Below are 17,362 nucleotides of genomic sequence, written 5' to 3' on the forward strand. Positions count from 1 at the left end.
GCCACAGACAGAGGTCATAGGAGTTACAGGCAATATGAGGTCAAGGAGATACATGGTACAGCAGAAATGGGCAATATTTAGTACAAAATATATGGGGTACAGGAGATACATGTTATAAGGAATGTGTGATACAGATGAGATGGGGCGCTGGCATGGGGGATTACAGACTGTATGGGTTGTGTGAGACATGGGTTACAGGAGATCTGGGCTAGACGAGACACCAGGGACAGAAAATATGGGATACAGGAGATACAGGGCTTAGGGCACAGGTGATGTGTGTTGTAGACCTCTGGAAGGAAGATGTCATTGAGGCTCAAAGATCACTATAGCATTGGAGTAAACCAGAGTAAACATACTAATAACTGTTTGAACACCTCCACATTTTAGGTATTTTTGGGGACCTATGCCATTTTAAGTTCTGACATTTTTGGTCTTTGTGCATCCTTTTAAGGATATCAATAAAAAATGTTTTATATGGTTTATCCATACATCTCTAAATACACCTCTACACTTGTTGGCCCAAACATGTTCAATGTTTGAAAAGTGCTTCAATCTAAGTCTCACATTTTCCAAATGTCTATCCAATAATGTTGACATTTCAGATTTTAGAAGTAGATTTGCACGGTAATGAAGGGTTTGGTGACAACTGTTTTAGGGCCAGATGGACAAAGCCTTTCGGCGGTCGCAAAAGGCCTGATGCCTTTTCTTATGTGCAAACCAGTTACCGAATCATAATGTGGTTCTGTGACCCAATACCAATTCTGTATTTGGAAGGGGCCTCTTTAGGACGTGCTTTCCAAATACCTAATTGCAGTTGTATGTATTAATGCTTTGCGACTGAATTCCAGTCATTATTATTTTACCACCTCCTGAAAGTAGGTGGGAAGCCATTCAAAACGGGAAGGGGGTCCCCAGGAATGGAGGCCTAACCGCTGCTGGGCTGAATAAGAACAAAACATTGCTAATGGCCCCATTGCACAGGGAGATAACACTTTGCCTATCCAGGCATTTAGTTTTTGGTTTTCAGCAATAAATCCCTGTGTTTGTGTCTGGAAAACTCTGCAGAGCAAGTGCAGTGAGCCTGGTGCCCATTCAGCATATTCACAGCCATTACTGCAAGGGACAGATCAGTGGTTTTAGAGATCCCTGCCAGGCAGGTATCTCTAAAGAGGGCAGGCAGGTGTTCGGCCAGGAAGAGGAGGCTTCTGCAGACATGGCAGGAAGGCCACCCACTAAGGCCTAGACTCTAACTAAGGCTTTAAGTTGTGGGGATCCAAAACGTGAAACCTGAGATTTAAGCACCATATATAAGCCATCATCAAATTTCAGCAACAGTCAGACCCAAACATCTAAAACAGACTTGTGGACCACTTGAAACAGTCAATTGATTTTGAGAATTTTTAGCTCTGGGGTCCTTATCAGTGCACGGAGAGTTGAACATTGCAATGATATTAATAAAAGTTATATTTCTGGAAAGATTTTTTATTACCTCTTTTTAATACTGCTTTGGAGGCCCCTTCACTGACAATCTATTCTGGCAAGGTTCTGAAGGCCAACCTGTGTGCTTCACCTTATAGAGCCATCTGTCCTAGTATGATGGGTCTTGTTTACTTCCCCACAGACGCAACACATCACCAATGCACTGTATTAATCCACAAGCCAGGGTTTGTTTATTTTTTGCAATATTTCTCCGCTTGAAAATATTTTCTTCATGTAGGAAGCCCATTCCACGAACCCTCAGAGGAGATGCAATGTGCACATTCATTTTTCACCCTGAAAAAGGACTTACTCCTGAGGATGGGAAAAGCCTTGCAAAACGTGAATGCCACAAATACTTGCGTATAGATTTCATTAACTTTTTGATGGGCAGAAACTAAAGAACTTTTCTTTTTTTACCACTGATCAGAGATTTACTTCAACAGACACCTGGGTGATTGCCAGTTTTAAAGAGAAGGGGGTTGCCTCATAAATCGCAAATCCCTGAGTATTGGGTGGAATGTCCAATATTCGTGATTGACCTCAAAATTGGAAGATACCCCTTTCCCACAAAAATGTATATATCACAGAGAATTAGAGGTCAAAATCAAGTTACTTATCTTGATCTTATCTTATGTAGATCTTAATAGTGATTAGAAAGAGCTATCTGTGTTAGTAATTAGACAAATGTACTGGTTCGAACATTGAACCAGATCTCATAAGAAACTAACAGCCAACACGTGTTTTGCCCCTTCCCGGTGTCCATGCCTGGGGCTTTCTCAAGGCAGCAGGGAAGGCAAACGTGTCAAAGTTTTATTTGGTATTATTTTGTGCCATGTTTCTTATTAACAAAATCTTGTGGCAGACGTGGATATTCAATACGGTCTCTGGAAACTAAAATCCAATGTGGTCCTGGTTGGTAGAATCAAAACTCTGCTGACCAAGACCACACTGGACTCTAGTCCACAGTTCATCCATGGAAGGGAAAAGTATCACTAGACATTGGGGGGCAATGCCCTCCACCATTGTTTGCGTTCCATGTCTTGAGACATAGTTTTGCTACCCAAGGGCTTTGATACTTGAGCAGGAATCCAAACTACTGGCCATTTTGTTGAAGGTCTTTCCCTTCCCTGGGGTGGTGATGGGGGCTATGTTGCCTCTTCCAACCCCAACTGGCACCCTTTCTCCTTCACTGGGGGATAACTGGGCCTCAGCACTCCAAATCGGCTTTAACATGGAAAGGAAATGGTCCACTAGATGTCAGGGAAAACCAGAGTGATTACCAGTTGTGCTGCTTCCAAATGAATTCCTGCTTGGGTCTCGCAGAAAGGCCACGCAGCTCTCCCATCTAAAGGCCCCTCTCAATCGCCATTCTTTCCATGCACCCCAAGCACATCGGGCTGCCTCCCGGGCATGGAAGATGGTGGGAGAAGATCTGCTGGTACTTTCAAATGGATTTCTGCTGATAAACTGTGGCAGTGCCTGTCACAGGTATTCTGTTAAGATATTCACCTTTAAAGGGCTTAAATCTTGTTGTACCATAAAAATCAGATGCCACTTGCAAACCCAAAAATTCACAAAAGTGCGGGCTGCAAAAATTAGGGGGACATGTAATTTGCAGCAGATTAAGTTTTTCACATCCAGGAATAAGAATAATCTCACAATATTTGCACATGAATGTACCCATTACTGGGTGTGCAAAATGGCATTTTGCTCCTGTAATTTTCTTCAGGTATTTCCTACTGCAAACTGTAAGTGCAAACTCCTTTGCTGGATCAAAGTTGTGATTGTATTGTAATCCCCTTGTGAGCACCAATGAGAAGGTGCATCTATAAAGTGTTTTACGCCCCAATCATTATCAGGGCCCAAGAAAACATTTATTTTTACTCCTCTAGCTTGGACAACGTGAACAGTATGTCCTCAGTACTTGATCTGTAAATTGAAAGATGTGGAGATTATGAACGAGCATTTAGTGCATGGATTCCCTTTGTGATCTCTCTTTACCAATAAAAAATAAACTATGGGAATGCTGCAAATTTCCCTGAACAGTCATGCTTTTAGGAGTCTATATGTGCCACCCCTGAAAAGATATGTACTTTGGAATAACAAACCAAAAGCAAGAATGAATCCTTTTTTATGGGTACAGAGAGGTTCCCCTTTCCGATGCTTCCTCTCTCCCACCTGCTTACTGTCTGACGCGCTACTTGCTATCTTTGCCTCTTTCGTTTGCCTTGAATAGTGGCAGACTCTCCATGGTGCAAAGTCACTCTAAGGAAAGATTCTAGGGTAGAAGGATATGTAGCAATGGCCTCCTCTTTTAGTGGTCAACCTATCAAACTATTTCCTGCTTGGGCATGACAGTAAGATAGCCAGTACCCACTTCCCTTTACACAATTTAGACTTGAAGCTGGTCATGACCACAGAGGTTGATTACTTCAGTTCTGGGTTTTGCATTGGCATTCTGTCACTTTTAATTAATAACTTGTAAGGGAAACAAAGTACAAGAATGGACCGCATGAACCATGAATATTGGAACAATAGACATTTGACATGAGGCATCTTGAGAGCTTTGACTGATCTATACTGTTGTAGTCTAATTGTTTTTTAGGTCTCGCGACCTACCGATGTGCGCAAGCGCATCGAGCGGAGCGAGAATTCAAGTGGCGAAAACATCATGAAACCAAAGGGCTCTCAGCCCCGCGGTTTTCATGCAGTTCCCGTGTACATGCACGCGCATCGCATGCAAGCCCAGCCTCTCGCATTCCCAGGCTCTCCCGCCCCCATCCGGCATCAGGCTTCTCCTCCCCTAGCAGCACTCCTCCCACACCAGCAACTCCCCCCTCCCAAACCAGCACCTTCCCTCTCTCGCATTCAGGCCCCCCCCATCAGGCTTCCCTCCCAATCCGCCTGCCTCCCCTCGCGCATTCACGCCCCCCCACCAGGCTCTCCCGCCCCCATCCGGCTTCCCTCGTAATCTGCCTGCCTCCCCTCGCTCGCATTCCCTGTGCTTCTATTCTCCTGCAAACTAAAACCACTGAGTAAACAGTACCTATCACCTACATCGATCCCACCATGTTTCGGGTCTTGCACTTTTATTTAGAAAAAATTATGGTTTTCTAGTGGCTACAGTTCTGAGCTGCCTCCACCTAACCAATCGGATTTGCACATCTAATGACAGCAAACACAGAAATTGAAAGTAGTTTCCCTACAACATATAGCAAATTAGCAAACCTGTTGGTAAATACAGCATGTATTTTACAAGCGTGTGCATGGAACCGAAAAAAGACCCACCCAATTGTTTTTTTTTGCGTGAAACCGAGCCAGAAGTACTGGAAAGCTTTACATGGGCACCAGTTACATTATACAGCAACTCCCCCCTCCCACACCAGCACCTCCCCTCTCTCGCATTCACGCCCCCCCCCATCAGGCTTCCCTCCCAATCCGCCTGCCTCCCCTCGCGCATTCACGCCCCCCCACCAGGCTCTCCCGCCCCCATCCGGCTTCCCTCGTAATCTGCCTGCCTCCCCTCGCTCGCATTCCCTGTGCTTCTATTCTCCTGCAAACTAAAACCACTGAGTAAACAGTACCTATCACCTACATCGATCCCACCATGTTTCGGGTCTTGCACTTTTATTTAGAAAAAATTATGGTTTTCTAGTGGCTACAGTTCTGAGCTGCCTCCACCTAACCAATCGGATTTGCACATCTAATGACAGCAAGCACAGAAATTGAAAGTAGTTTCCCTACAACATATAGCAAATTAGCAAACCTGTTGGTAAATACATCATGTATTTTACAAGCGTGTGCATGGAACCGAAAAAAGACCCACCCAATTGTTTTTTTTTTTGCGTGAAACCGAGCCAGAAGTACTGGAAAGCTTTACATGGGCACCAGTTACATTATATAAGGTCACGTTCACTTGATAGTATGGATCTGCGCGTTAAGCACGTGCAGCTTGTCTTGCCGAAGGGTCAAGGGACGCAATCTCGGTAGGGTTTGTACTTCATAATTCCAAGGCCAATACCATTAGTACCATCACGTTGCGCAACGAAAGCAGCTGTATTAAGAGCCAAGCGTCATTTTACTTTACACTCTACATCATTTTATCGGTACCACTTTTGATTATTGTGTCGGATGCTTTAGTTGCTTATACCTGAACGAATTATAGGGCGAATACAAGAGGTTGGTAAGTGACAGAGGTACTAGGACCTGGCGCTCATTCATCGTAGCACTGCATTTCAAATAAGACCTATGCTGGGAATATATGTTTATATGCCAGAATTAGGAGAGAACTTCACTCTGCCTTATGTAAATATAATACCACCGAACTTCCAACTTGCCACTCACCCACGCAACGCCACTCACCCACGCAACGCCACTCACCCAAGCAACGCCACTCACCCAAGCAACGCCACTCACCCACGCAACGCCACTCACCCACGCAACGCCACTCACCCACGCAACGCCACTCACCCACGCAACGCCACTCACACATGCAACGCCACTCACACATGCAACGCCACTCACTCAAAGCAACGCAACTCACTCCACTGACACATGCAACACCACTCACACACGCAACGCCACTCATCCACGCAACACAACTCACACATGCAACGCCACTCACACATACAACGCCACTCACACATGCAACGCCACTCACACATGCAACGCCAATCACACATGCAACGCCACTCACACACGCAACACAAATCACACACGCAACGCCACTCACACAGGCAACGCCAATCACATATGCAACGCCAATCACTCACGCAACGCCAATCACTCACGCAACGCCAATCACTCACGCAACGCCACTCACACACGCTACACCACTCACGTTGCCAATAGGTCTCGCAGTAGGAAAGTTGGAGCCATTACCATTGCAAATAACAATGCCTTTTATTTTTTTTCATTTTAAAAACATAAAGGGCTTTGTCATTTACAAAACCAATAGCTCCAACTTTCCTACTGCGAGACCTATTGGCAACGCCAGTGCTTGTTTTCTATTGTTGTATTTGTAATTACATTTCAGTTTCTGTTCTAAAAGAAACAGAAACAGAATTGTTCCCACTCTAGCAGTCACTTGTGAATGATTTCCTATGCTATACCTTTTCCTGAATGTGCCAGGACAACTGTACAATATTGTAATCCTGTCTTTCTTTGTTGTCAGCCTACAGAGCAGGACTGAAATGTTAATTACGCTCTTGATGCTGGAATTGCCTTTTTTATGCATATTGTAAGCTGCAGTATTATTTATATTGCAGAATTAATCAGTATAGTTTTACTGGTTTCTACTTACATGTTGGCAACAATCATCTAACCCATCTGTCATAAGCATAAACAGTGTGAGCTGCATTGCAATGTCAAATCTGCACATTGCCACCAACATCCGGGCTATGACAGACTGTGGTGGACCATTTCTTAGCAAAGTTTGAAGGGGAGAATAATTTTGTACAAAGGATGGCGCCTCTTCAGGCAGTACATACCTAGAAAGAGAACACTGTTTGGCATCAAGATGTATATCTTGTGCGAGAGTTCCACTGGTCACACACACAGATTAAAGAGTGTAGACTGGCAGAGACTCCAGCATATATGTAGCTGGTCGCTTTTTCAAATTAAGAACTAGAGAGAAGACTTTGTGGGATCTTCCCTACTTTCTACTTCGCAAAGTTATAACCTTCATATAGACAATTTCTATTCAGCTATTTAGCTGTTTAGCAAACTGCACACAATTGGACGATTGGTGTGTGGGACAATTTGAAGCAACAGCAAAGGATTCTTTTAGGAGATATTTCTTTTAAAAGCTTCTAAAAGGACATTGCACTGTGTTATGTTGCAATGAACTGCTCAATATGAAACTGTGTGACAAACAGGAAGAGCACTCATGGTGAGAGAACTTATCCTGTTATCTTCTGGGGGCAGCTGGACGAAGTGCATGAGCCCAACTGTATACTTGATTATAACAAGTACATCAGTGGAATAAATAGAGCTAACAAGGTGTTTCAACCGTATTATTCGGCACTTAAAACATGCATTTAATACACAAAGTTGGCTGTTCACCTGTTTCGTTGGGCAAAATACAATGCAAGAGCTGTTGATTGTCAAATACAACTGGACGTTGTATTTTTTACTCAACTTAACTCAGCCCTAGCAAAACCTAAGCGCATCTATAAAACAAGGACAGGAGGACGGGCCTTCTCCCACCTGGCGGCCAAACGATGGAATGAATTACCGATTGACCTGAGACATACCGTAAACCTTCTTTCATTCCGAAAAAAACTCAAAACACACCTCTTTCCCAAATACTAACCCCTCCTGCATAAACCTCAGCAGCCTTTTCTTTTTTAGCGCCTTGATATCCCTTGGGATGAATGCTGCGCTCTACAAATACCAAAAATAAAAAATAAATAATTAAATAGGCCACTATCAATCTAATTGCTGTAGAAGCAGTAGCTTCAACTTCATCTATTGAGGAGGACATGGCAAAACTGAGGGTTCAAAACATAGATGAATGCATTTCAGTGACAGAGACATATCAAAAGTGCAAAATCTGCACTCCGAAGGGAAGGAGACAGGAGAGTCGGCAGTACTTTCCCCGTGCCCTTCTAAGCCAGACCTGTGGATTCTGTTTTGCTTCACTCCGTACAACACAAAGGTGAAGTTAAGAAAAATGTACTCAAGTTGCACAGGTGGTGCTAGTAGTTTTGGATTTTAAATGGATCTTCATGGATACATATCTTTCATAGATTCTTTTTTGACTTGCCTATGCTACTTTTGAAATAGTTTCCACTGAATCAGAAAGTTATAGAAAATAATTTCACCAAAAGAATAATTTAGAACTATTTTTCTTTACTGATTTCAGGAAGCGAGTTTGTAATGACTCAATGGGCAAACAGTGCTGACACAAGTGGCCGTCTTGGTAGTGTTGTGCTTAGTTAGGCTACAACCTACTGTCAATGCTTTTTAGGTAATTGAAAAAAGTCTGCCATAGGATTTGTACCTCAATTTCAAATGTATTTATGTTCATATTTCCGAAGAGTGGGTCCCAGATATGTCCTTTCACAACCACTAACATTTTATAACGCTGTAGAAGGAGTTGAGTGTTGGTTGGTCAGGAGCCCAATTCCACCACAAGGAGGAAACACAAGCATAGTAATTGCTCTAAAAGCAAAAAGAAAACAAATCCTCATGACCCTGTCCAGGCTGCCACGGGGAGGCGTTAGTGAGGATTCACCGGCCTACTCACAGAATGTTGCACCGTTCTCCAGCAAAAAAAGGGATGAATCAATAGTTCAGGGAAAGGGTGACACAGACCAAGTCAATACTTCTGTTGAATCACTATATGATCATTCTGCAGTGAAACACAGACCTAGTTGTGGACTTAGGGCCTGATTTAGAGTTTGAAGGACATGTAAACCTTCACAAACCTGATGGATATCCTTTCTGTTTTATTACAAATGTACTATATCCTAATGCACTTGTAATAAGGCGGCCGGGATATCAGTAACTTTTGTGACAGAGTATCCGTCTGCCAAACCCTAAACTAGACCTTAACCTCGAGGAATGACATTCAAAGTTTAGCCTAAACTATACAAGAAATTGATAGATGGAATGCTTGAAATGATCTCAGCCACAGGTAATCATTTGGGGCCGCTCCCACACCAATGGTTATTTTGCACACCATGCCACAACAGTTTCCACCCAGCCATTTGGAACTCAGTCTTGACCCTGCTCCAATGGGAACAGCCAGTCCGAATTTCCAGGCCCTCCTTGAACTGGAACACAAGCAACCCAGGACCGTTTCACCCTAGTTAGAAATCAGCCGCCAGGTATAGCTTGGTTCCAGTGACACGGCGTTCATGGGACTCACACTGGGCATACCCATCCCACTTTGGGCGTGTTGTTGCAATTCAAATTTCAGCCATCATGAAATCCAGGTGGCGTGACAATTATATCGCCTGTGGTGAAGACCTGGCTCCTCCTAGATACAAATAACTTAAACAGGAGAGAAACGATAGGAAAGGTGGAGGCACTATACTAATTTTCCCTGAAGATCTTTAATCAAATCTTATGATAGCCCACACAGCTCAAAGGTGTCACACTGCTTACTTGTTTGCTACAATTAAGTAACTTGATTACTTAGGTTTTTATTCTTCTATATCTACATTAGAGAAATGTTGGCGATTTATTTTAAATGGTTAGAGGATTTTCTGTTGAAATGTCCTTTCCAATTTGATGGTCTAATAATTTTGGGAGAATTTCATTTATGGGCTGGTGATTTGCTGTTACGCCAATGCAAGATGTTGACCCAGATTACGGAATCCTTCGACCTGAAGCAGGGCATAATCAGGCCAATTTACTTCGCTGACCATGCAATTGATTAAACCTAATGCCTTTCAGATAGCCCTATTGAAAGTGAAAAGAACAAACAAAACCTGTGACCGCTGAAGACCGCACTGACCTCTATACTGAGTTCATGCAGTCACAGTTTTCATCTGTTCCTGTCCGGTCTGATAGGCCCACTAACAAACCTGGGTTACTATTTTCATTGCTAGACTTGTGGGAATGCAGGTTGTAAAGAGATTTGCTGCTGGCTACAATTTCAGAGTTTTATGCCATATAAATATAAGAAAACACACACACACTTTGGCAGTTGCAGGGCAATCTGGGTAGGAAACAGTGGTGGTAGCCACACAACCCTGGACTCCTCAGAGTAACCCAGGAAAAGAGGATTTGCTAGGTGAAGACCGGCCCAGGATCCAAATACTGCAGCCATCACCCCATAGAGGAAATTGTTTTAAAGACCTGTTCTCTGTCCACAGACCCTGTGTTCAAGCCTGGAATAGAGAGGGGTCAGAAGAACATCCACTGGAGGGAATACGAGGAGAACTGTCCTGAGAGCAATGTTCACCTCTCTCTGTAAAACTTGTTCCAAGAGAGCCTCGTTATTTGGCTCCTGTGAACAGAAGAACCAATGGTCTGCTGAGGAAGACTAAAGCTCACAGTAGAACCAGACCTCTGAACGTGGACATGCCTAAAAGCTCAAAGGTCTTGGGACAGAAGATGCTTGCTGCTCAATGGAGAGGTTCCCAATTTAAAGGCGATCCACTGGCAGGACTTTGAGACATTTGGTCTAGCTTGTAGCGAACCACAAACATCTATCTTGAAGTGCAATGGGTTTGTCAGTTCAATGATTCTTTCTTCGGCAATAAAATGTCATAAAATGTACATGAAAGCCACATAAAACCCATGAGGAATGAAGCAAGTATGCAATAAAAACAGAGTTATAAACTAAAGAAGATAAAAAGCAACCTAACCTAAAAAAGTAATCTTACAAATTGATTTGATAGTCGCCCTACATTCATGCCTTCACATCTCTAATTCCAACTCTTTGTTGAATATACCTGCAAACAGAAATACAGACCAAAATGGTAGCAAGTTTTTGTAAAAATAAGAAAGCAGATCTATAAAATATAAATTTGGCAGCACGCAACAATGCGAGTCGGAACAGTCTAGTAGGCTCCTTATAGAAACTGCAAAATAAAATAAGGTTCATGGTGCTTTGTGCAGAACGGTTATCACAGGGGCAAGGAGGTAACAACTTGTGCCACAGCCCCTTCTCTGGGAAGGTCAACAGAACATGCCCTATGCTGAAGCTAAACGTAGTAAGAAGGAATCAGTGATAGACATTTGAAACAGTATCAAGATATGGCTGAATTATACAGGCGGGCGAGATTGTTGTGTAAGTACTCACCATAGATTTAGTTACGTTTTTCAGCAGGTCTTTGGAACAAAGGTTCCCTTGATTGGGTTTAAGAACATTTCAGGAATCCCAATCAATTCAAATCATTCTTTTAGATATTTAAACCAAATGATACGATAGGTGAGCTGCAGAGCTAGAAGTCCCCTATGATCTTGCGGATACATTTGGTTTCATCTTTAGAGCATATTGAGAGGCAAAGGACAAGTGGCCATAACTTGAAATAGTCGTTCAAGGTAGGTAACCCCTAAATGAGTGCAGCAAATTACATTTGAGGTGTTTCTAGGGACAGCAAGAAATCAAAATAACAAGTAATTCTCAATTTGTTGTAAACAATTCTAATCTTTAAAAGTCCAAAATTCAGCCTCGTAAATAGCAATTTAAATTAATTTACTTTAGTAAAGGGTCATCATCTCTTTTAGGGGTTTTGCTCCAGCTTACTGGAGAACCTAACGAAAGATTCAATTGCCAGTAAAACCGTGGCACTTAGGTGTTACAGAAGTAGTCCCATCTTAGAGATGAATCTAAGGGTTCTACTAAATACTTAAATGTTTTAGCCTTCAGTATAGGGGTTCCACATACAAGCTGGGTCTAGGTTATCACTGTTCTCAAGCTGTAGACCATCACATAGGATTTAGCAAGATTTATCTGGAAGCTTATGTCCTCCATACATTGAGCAAAAGAACTGATAATTGAAGCCCATTTGCGGTGCAGGCCATTAACACAGCGTTTTATGCATAGAAGAGTACAGGCAGTGGACGCAACCCTAACGTGGGCATGTCATGATCCCATCTCTTAAGAAACCTTCCAGTTCGTTAACATCCAAAGTTAAAAGAAAAGGGGCCAGGAAACAGCCATGCTGTATGATTCTGTGCATTCATCCTTAGCAATGTAATGTATGGAGGCCATAGTCTCTGTGTGTAACTGCATCATAAAATTAACAATGTCAGAATTAGCGCTCAGAACCACCATTGTACCCCAGAGTTTCATTAGATCTACACAATCAAATGCGCTTAACAGATTCATAAAAGCCAAGTGCAAGGCTCCGTTATAAACAATCAAGCACTTCAACATCCGCAAGAACAAATTAAGGCGCTGTTCAATTGTGCCTAAACCCTTATTGCACATCTGACTGTATAGCATTTTTGTGGGCGTGCTGCGAGTGCGCGAAGGCCCCTTTGCATCTGCACCCAAGTCTATTAAACGGTGCAAATGCAGAAGCAGAGATATTCCCTATTTTGAATGAGGCCACGCCCCTATGCAAATGAAATAAAAGGAACGCCCTCATGATAGTGGTGATGCTACACATGCACCAGCACTATCAGTATTACAGAACAGAATGAACAGGCATCTGTGGACCCTTCTGTGATACCATGTGCACCAGGGCCCGTTGCGCCCCCTGAGGGCGGATTGTAATACAGCCCCAGGTGTACAAAAAGTGCAATAGTCATTAATGAGAAAAGATTAAAGTTCCTGGAGACAGAAGCAGTCAAAATTGCTTAGTAAAAGTTAGTCAATCAGGGTTGGCCAGTTTAGGATCTATGCTTGCAGCAGTCAATGAGACACATTGAAAGTGATTAGATTTAGCCACAGCATAGTTATAGTTATAAAAAACTGCTCTGAGGGGGGAAGATAATGGGATTTAACAATGGATTTAGGCCCAGATCTCTATACTGGGGTGAATGTATGACATTGTTCTGCATTCTGTCCATCAACTGTGGTTTTTGCAATTGTCACCCCGAGTAGGATGGGTATGCTCAGGCGTGAGTCCCATGCTCTCCACACCACTGGATTCAAGCTATCCAGGCTGATGAAGGCTGATAGCCAGAAACCGGTCCTCGGAAGCTTGTTTCCGGTCCAGGGAAGGCATGGCTTGGCAGTTCAGGCTGGACTGTTCCCATGAGGCACAGGGTCAGACTGATTTGCATATGGCCATGTCTGAACTGGGGTGGTGTGGAGTGCAAAAAAACGATGGATTTAGGCCCAGATCTCTGTACTGGGGTGAATGTATGACATTGTTCTGCATTCTGTCCATCAACTGTGATTTTTGCATCCTGGAGATACAGCGGTCTCCTACAATGCAACTGGCACTGCTACTGTATCATTTTGTCGATTTGCATCTATGACCCTTGTGCTTGCTATAAGGAGGGTCGTAATGGATTGAATGCCGATGAAAGTACCCACCACAAATCAATGGCTTAAGGATATGATCTATTGCAACAATCAAATCTAAAGTATATGCTTTCAATCAATATCCTCAAGCCAGACCAAGCGACTTTTGGCGTCCACATAGATCATACTCAGCACTCTTGTCGGATGGCGCGGACCCCTGAATCGCCTGATTAAAGTGCTATTCTGATACGGTTATGCATTTGTGCTTGCCTGCTCATTATATTTTCAACTTTGATATGTACATCAGTACACTAGTGAGGGAGTGGAATGATAAACTGGCTTTAAATTATTTAAAACATGCCCACCATCACTCATGGCACAGGCATCACAGATTTAATTTAAATCTCACGCAATGACTGGGATCCCATTTTAACCCCCACCCCCAAATCCCTTTGCCTTGTACCAAGAAACCTATGTTTAACAAGCATGTCAGAAATTGCTAAAACATAATATACCCTATATAAATACACATGTCTGGTGCGGTTTTCAGCAGAAAGAATATACAAAAAGAAAGATATATATTTGTGCTATCTCTTGACTTCCATATGCTATTTATTTATCTGAATGTACAAAAAGGTCAGATTTTCCCCAACAATGCCTTCTATTACATTTTCTTTAAGTCTACCACTTTGAAAAGCTGAGAAAAAGCAGAAGAACATAACATTAAGTCCTCAGAATTTCTCGTGTTAATCACCTAGCAGAAAACTTGAGCTCCAAGGACCACAAAACTATCATTGTATGGTTAAAATGGCAAACACGGTGTGTGAAGGTGTGCTGCATCAGAAATCAGCTAATGGAAGTTGAATGCACACAAGTACAAATGTACACCCATGTTTTGTATTTTTATTTATTTATAAAGTTTTATATAGCGGGAACAAGATCCCGAAGGATATTAGAGCACTTTACAAAAGGATGGAAGGAAGGTAATAAATGCAATAACGGAATCAGATAAGAATAACAAACAAAATAGTTATGGGACAAAGGCGTCAAAGGAGAATAATACTATAACTGGAACATAGCAGGCTTGGAGGGGAGCAAAGTATGATTTTCAGTTGGGTTTTTTAAATGCTTCACACAGAAATAGGAGACCTGAGGAACTTTTTATAGACCATCTGGGGCCGATTTCCCACTATACAACTGGAAAACACAATAACAGGCCACTGGGTCTAATACAGCAATAAAATATTGGGGTATCCCTTTCTACAGACAAATCCTCTCATCCACCTGTGGGTGGCATGCTTCATCATAGGGTATCTCCTCGCACTACAAACCTAGTCGTGTTGCGGGCTACAACCCCTCTCGGAGAGAAAACAAGTATTAAAACTGTTTTGGCCCACATAGAGCTAGTTTTAATCACTTTTCACTTATTCACTTAGCCCCTGCTCATCTACAGGTTTAGTCTACCTCATCTTCTCCATTAAACATCCCTGAGCTCCACCCTCTCAGAGAGGGGTTGTAGCCCGCACCACGACTAGGTTTGTTGTGCGAGGAGATCCCCTATGATGAAGCATTCCACCCACAGGTGGGCGGGGGGATTCATCCTTAGAAAGAGATACCCCAATACTTTATTGCTGTATTAGACCCAGTGGCCTGTTACTGTGTTTTCTTTTTTAAATGCTTGTCTTCTCTGACGTTGTTGGAATATTAAGCAATATGTACTTCTTTTACTCCTGGTGACCGGAAAATTCTTTATAAGATGCGCATGATGTACCAAAACGATGAATAATAAATATAGGTTAAAATAAAAAAGAATTAAAAAAAAATAAATCACATTTGATACATGACATAAATGATAGTTATTGAATAAGTAACTGTTGTTGCTTATATAGGTACTATTAGAGATTCTCTAATATCCATTTTGTTTTAATCACTTAATACTCATTAGTGTGTCTTTTCAGGACAGGCAGTACCAAGATATGCTCGGTGGAACTACATAGTCCTAGAGTGTATACCGAACATTACACCGAAAGTGCACAAACTTCACATTCAGTAAGGAATCTCTTGCATATTTCTGTAAAATCTCTAAATCCTTCCAATAAATTGACACAATGCTTGATTCTCACCCTTTCGCACCCGCGGAAGACACAGCAGCAAAACTGTCCACATGGCTTGGGGTTTAGCATCACAATTGTGCCATTTTTAGCTTGCAGGTCAGTAAAATACTTCAGGGTTTTCTCTGCATTCTTTCTAGAAATAAAATAAAATAACCTGGTTTATTTTTTATATTAAAGGTAATAATAATTCATTGTTAGCACCTTAAAATAATACTGTGTGCCAAGGTCATGCGCAATTAATATACACATTGGTTAGATGGGCACTAAATTTAGGGAGAATAGATTTGGTCTGAATGATAAGGGAAGGAGATTCCAGAGCAGAGTCTGAGGTACCAAATGATGAGCATCAACAAACAACAGTGATGTGTGAATTATTAGGTCTGGCTCCGCTGCAGGACTGTATGACAAACCTACTGTTACTAATTCTTTAAAGTGTACATAGGGTTGCGCACCGGCTTCACCCAGAGGAGTATTTCTCTCACATCATGCTATTGGCTGTACAGTTTAGCATTCAGTCTTCTTGCAAGTCCCTCACATGGACTATTTTGCATCACACTGTCATAATCAGTTATTTATTTCATATGAACATTCTATAAGAAGCTTGTGGCTACTTTTTTCAGGTTTGTCATAATAGGACTTGCACATGCAAACAGCATTTGTGAATAGTTGTTTATTCCAGTTTCTGAATATTAAAGCCAGAACAATCTAGTTTGCCAATGCTAGTTTTAAAAGTGCTCCAGGGAGGACCACTACACTGAATTTAACACACATGAAAAAAGAATGCACATTGGTGTAAGCGTCGATGAAAAAGTTACAAGTATTGTTAGAATAGTATCATCCACATTTATTGATTGACCTAAGGCAAGAAAAATTAGAACATGTATTTCAAGTAGTGAAAGTGACAGCAGCAAGATTTTGGCCACAGTATTAGATGCGGAATGAGAAAGAAATCATGGTTAATGATGATAAAAAGATGAGAGGGTGGAAATGGGTAGAACAAGTGTTCATTAGTAATATGGAAGGTAACTGAGTTTTATACCATTTAAACTGGACCCAATTCTTGGACATACAGGTTTTGAGGGATGTTAACTTGTTATCCCAGACCATTTATTGCTATGAGACATGAATGTATGACTGGGTTTCATCGAAATAGAATTGATTTGTAAATTTAAAAAAAAGAACTAAATTAGAAGAAGTCGGATATCAAAGAGTAGACGAGAGAAAGGAAACACTTCTATGTAATGTTTGTAATAGGAAAGAAAATGGGCCAAACTGAACAGAGCGACTTCAGTCTTTGAGAAAAGAGCGAGGAAATAAGAGTGAGGAGTTTCTTTGCTGCTGTTTGGAGTCTGCGTGATTGGCTTCTGAAGACCACTGTATCGAATGAGGCGAAGATGCCAAGCCAGTTCGCCCCGACAGTCGCATAAGCCAAGAAGGGTGGGTGTTGTCCTTTGCTGACCAGACAGTGATGCTAAATGATCTGTACCTTGGAGTTAGCTCAATTCGCTCTAAGTTTGAGATAGGGTTCAGAATGGTAATGGGTGACAGCTACTGGAAGGTGAGGAGTCAAAAGGTGGTGGCCTGAGAACAGAGGCTGATGATTCTTTTTAGGTCTCGCCTGTCGATGCGCATGCGCATCGAGCAAGCGAGACTATGGGGGCTTATCCACTCTTTATCCAACTTGCAAGGAATCGTGGCGATTCCTTGCAGTGCCCGTGACTTTTAAGCTCAATGCGCATGCGCATTGAGCTTAAAAGCGCGTGCACATGCCCCCAGCCGCCTGCCTTGCCTACTCTCCCGCCCCCTCACTTCTTGATTGCACGGCCGCTAGGCCGTGCCTCCCCTACTCTCCTCCTCCTACTCTCCTCCCCTCGCCGTCTGTTCCCGCACTCCT

The 17,362-nt window shown here is 42.4% G+C and overlaps 2 protein-coding genes across 3 annotated transcripts in view; both read right to left on the reverse strand.

Moving 5' to 3' along the window:
* The window catches only part of LOC147706908 (mechanosensitive cation channel TMEM63A-like), a 926,114-nt gene that overhangs the window by 656,483 nt on the left and 252,269 nt on the right, over positions 1-17,362 (reverse strand). The window lies entirely within an intron of this gene.
* LOC147706910 (mechanosensitive cation channel TMEM63A-like) overlaps positions 1-17,362 on the reverse strand; it is a 403,911-nt gene that overhangs the window by 134,327 nt on the left and 252,222 nt on the right. For both annotated transcript variants that reach the window (XR_015296601.1, XM_086926170.1), the window contains exon 11: positions 15,478-15,601. Coding sequence is in view for 1 of the 2 variants with exons in the window: in XM_086926170.1 (XP_086782296.1) it covers positions 15,478-15,601 (124 nt within the window). In the remaining variant the exon portion in view is untranslated. The remainder of the gene's footprint in view (positions 1-15,477; positions 15,602-17,362) is intronic.

This window comes from Lissotriton vulgaris, chromosome 6, assembly GCF_964263255.1.
Source record: "Lissotriton vulgaris chromosome 6, aLisVul1.2, whole genome shotgun sequence".
NCBI lineage: Eukaryota > Metazoa > Chordata > Amphibia > Caudata > Salamandridae > Lissotriton > Lissotriton vulgaris.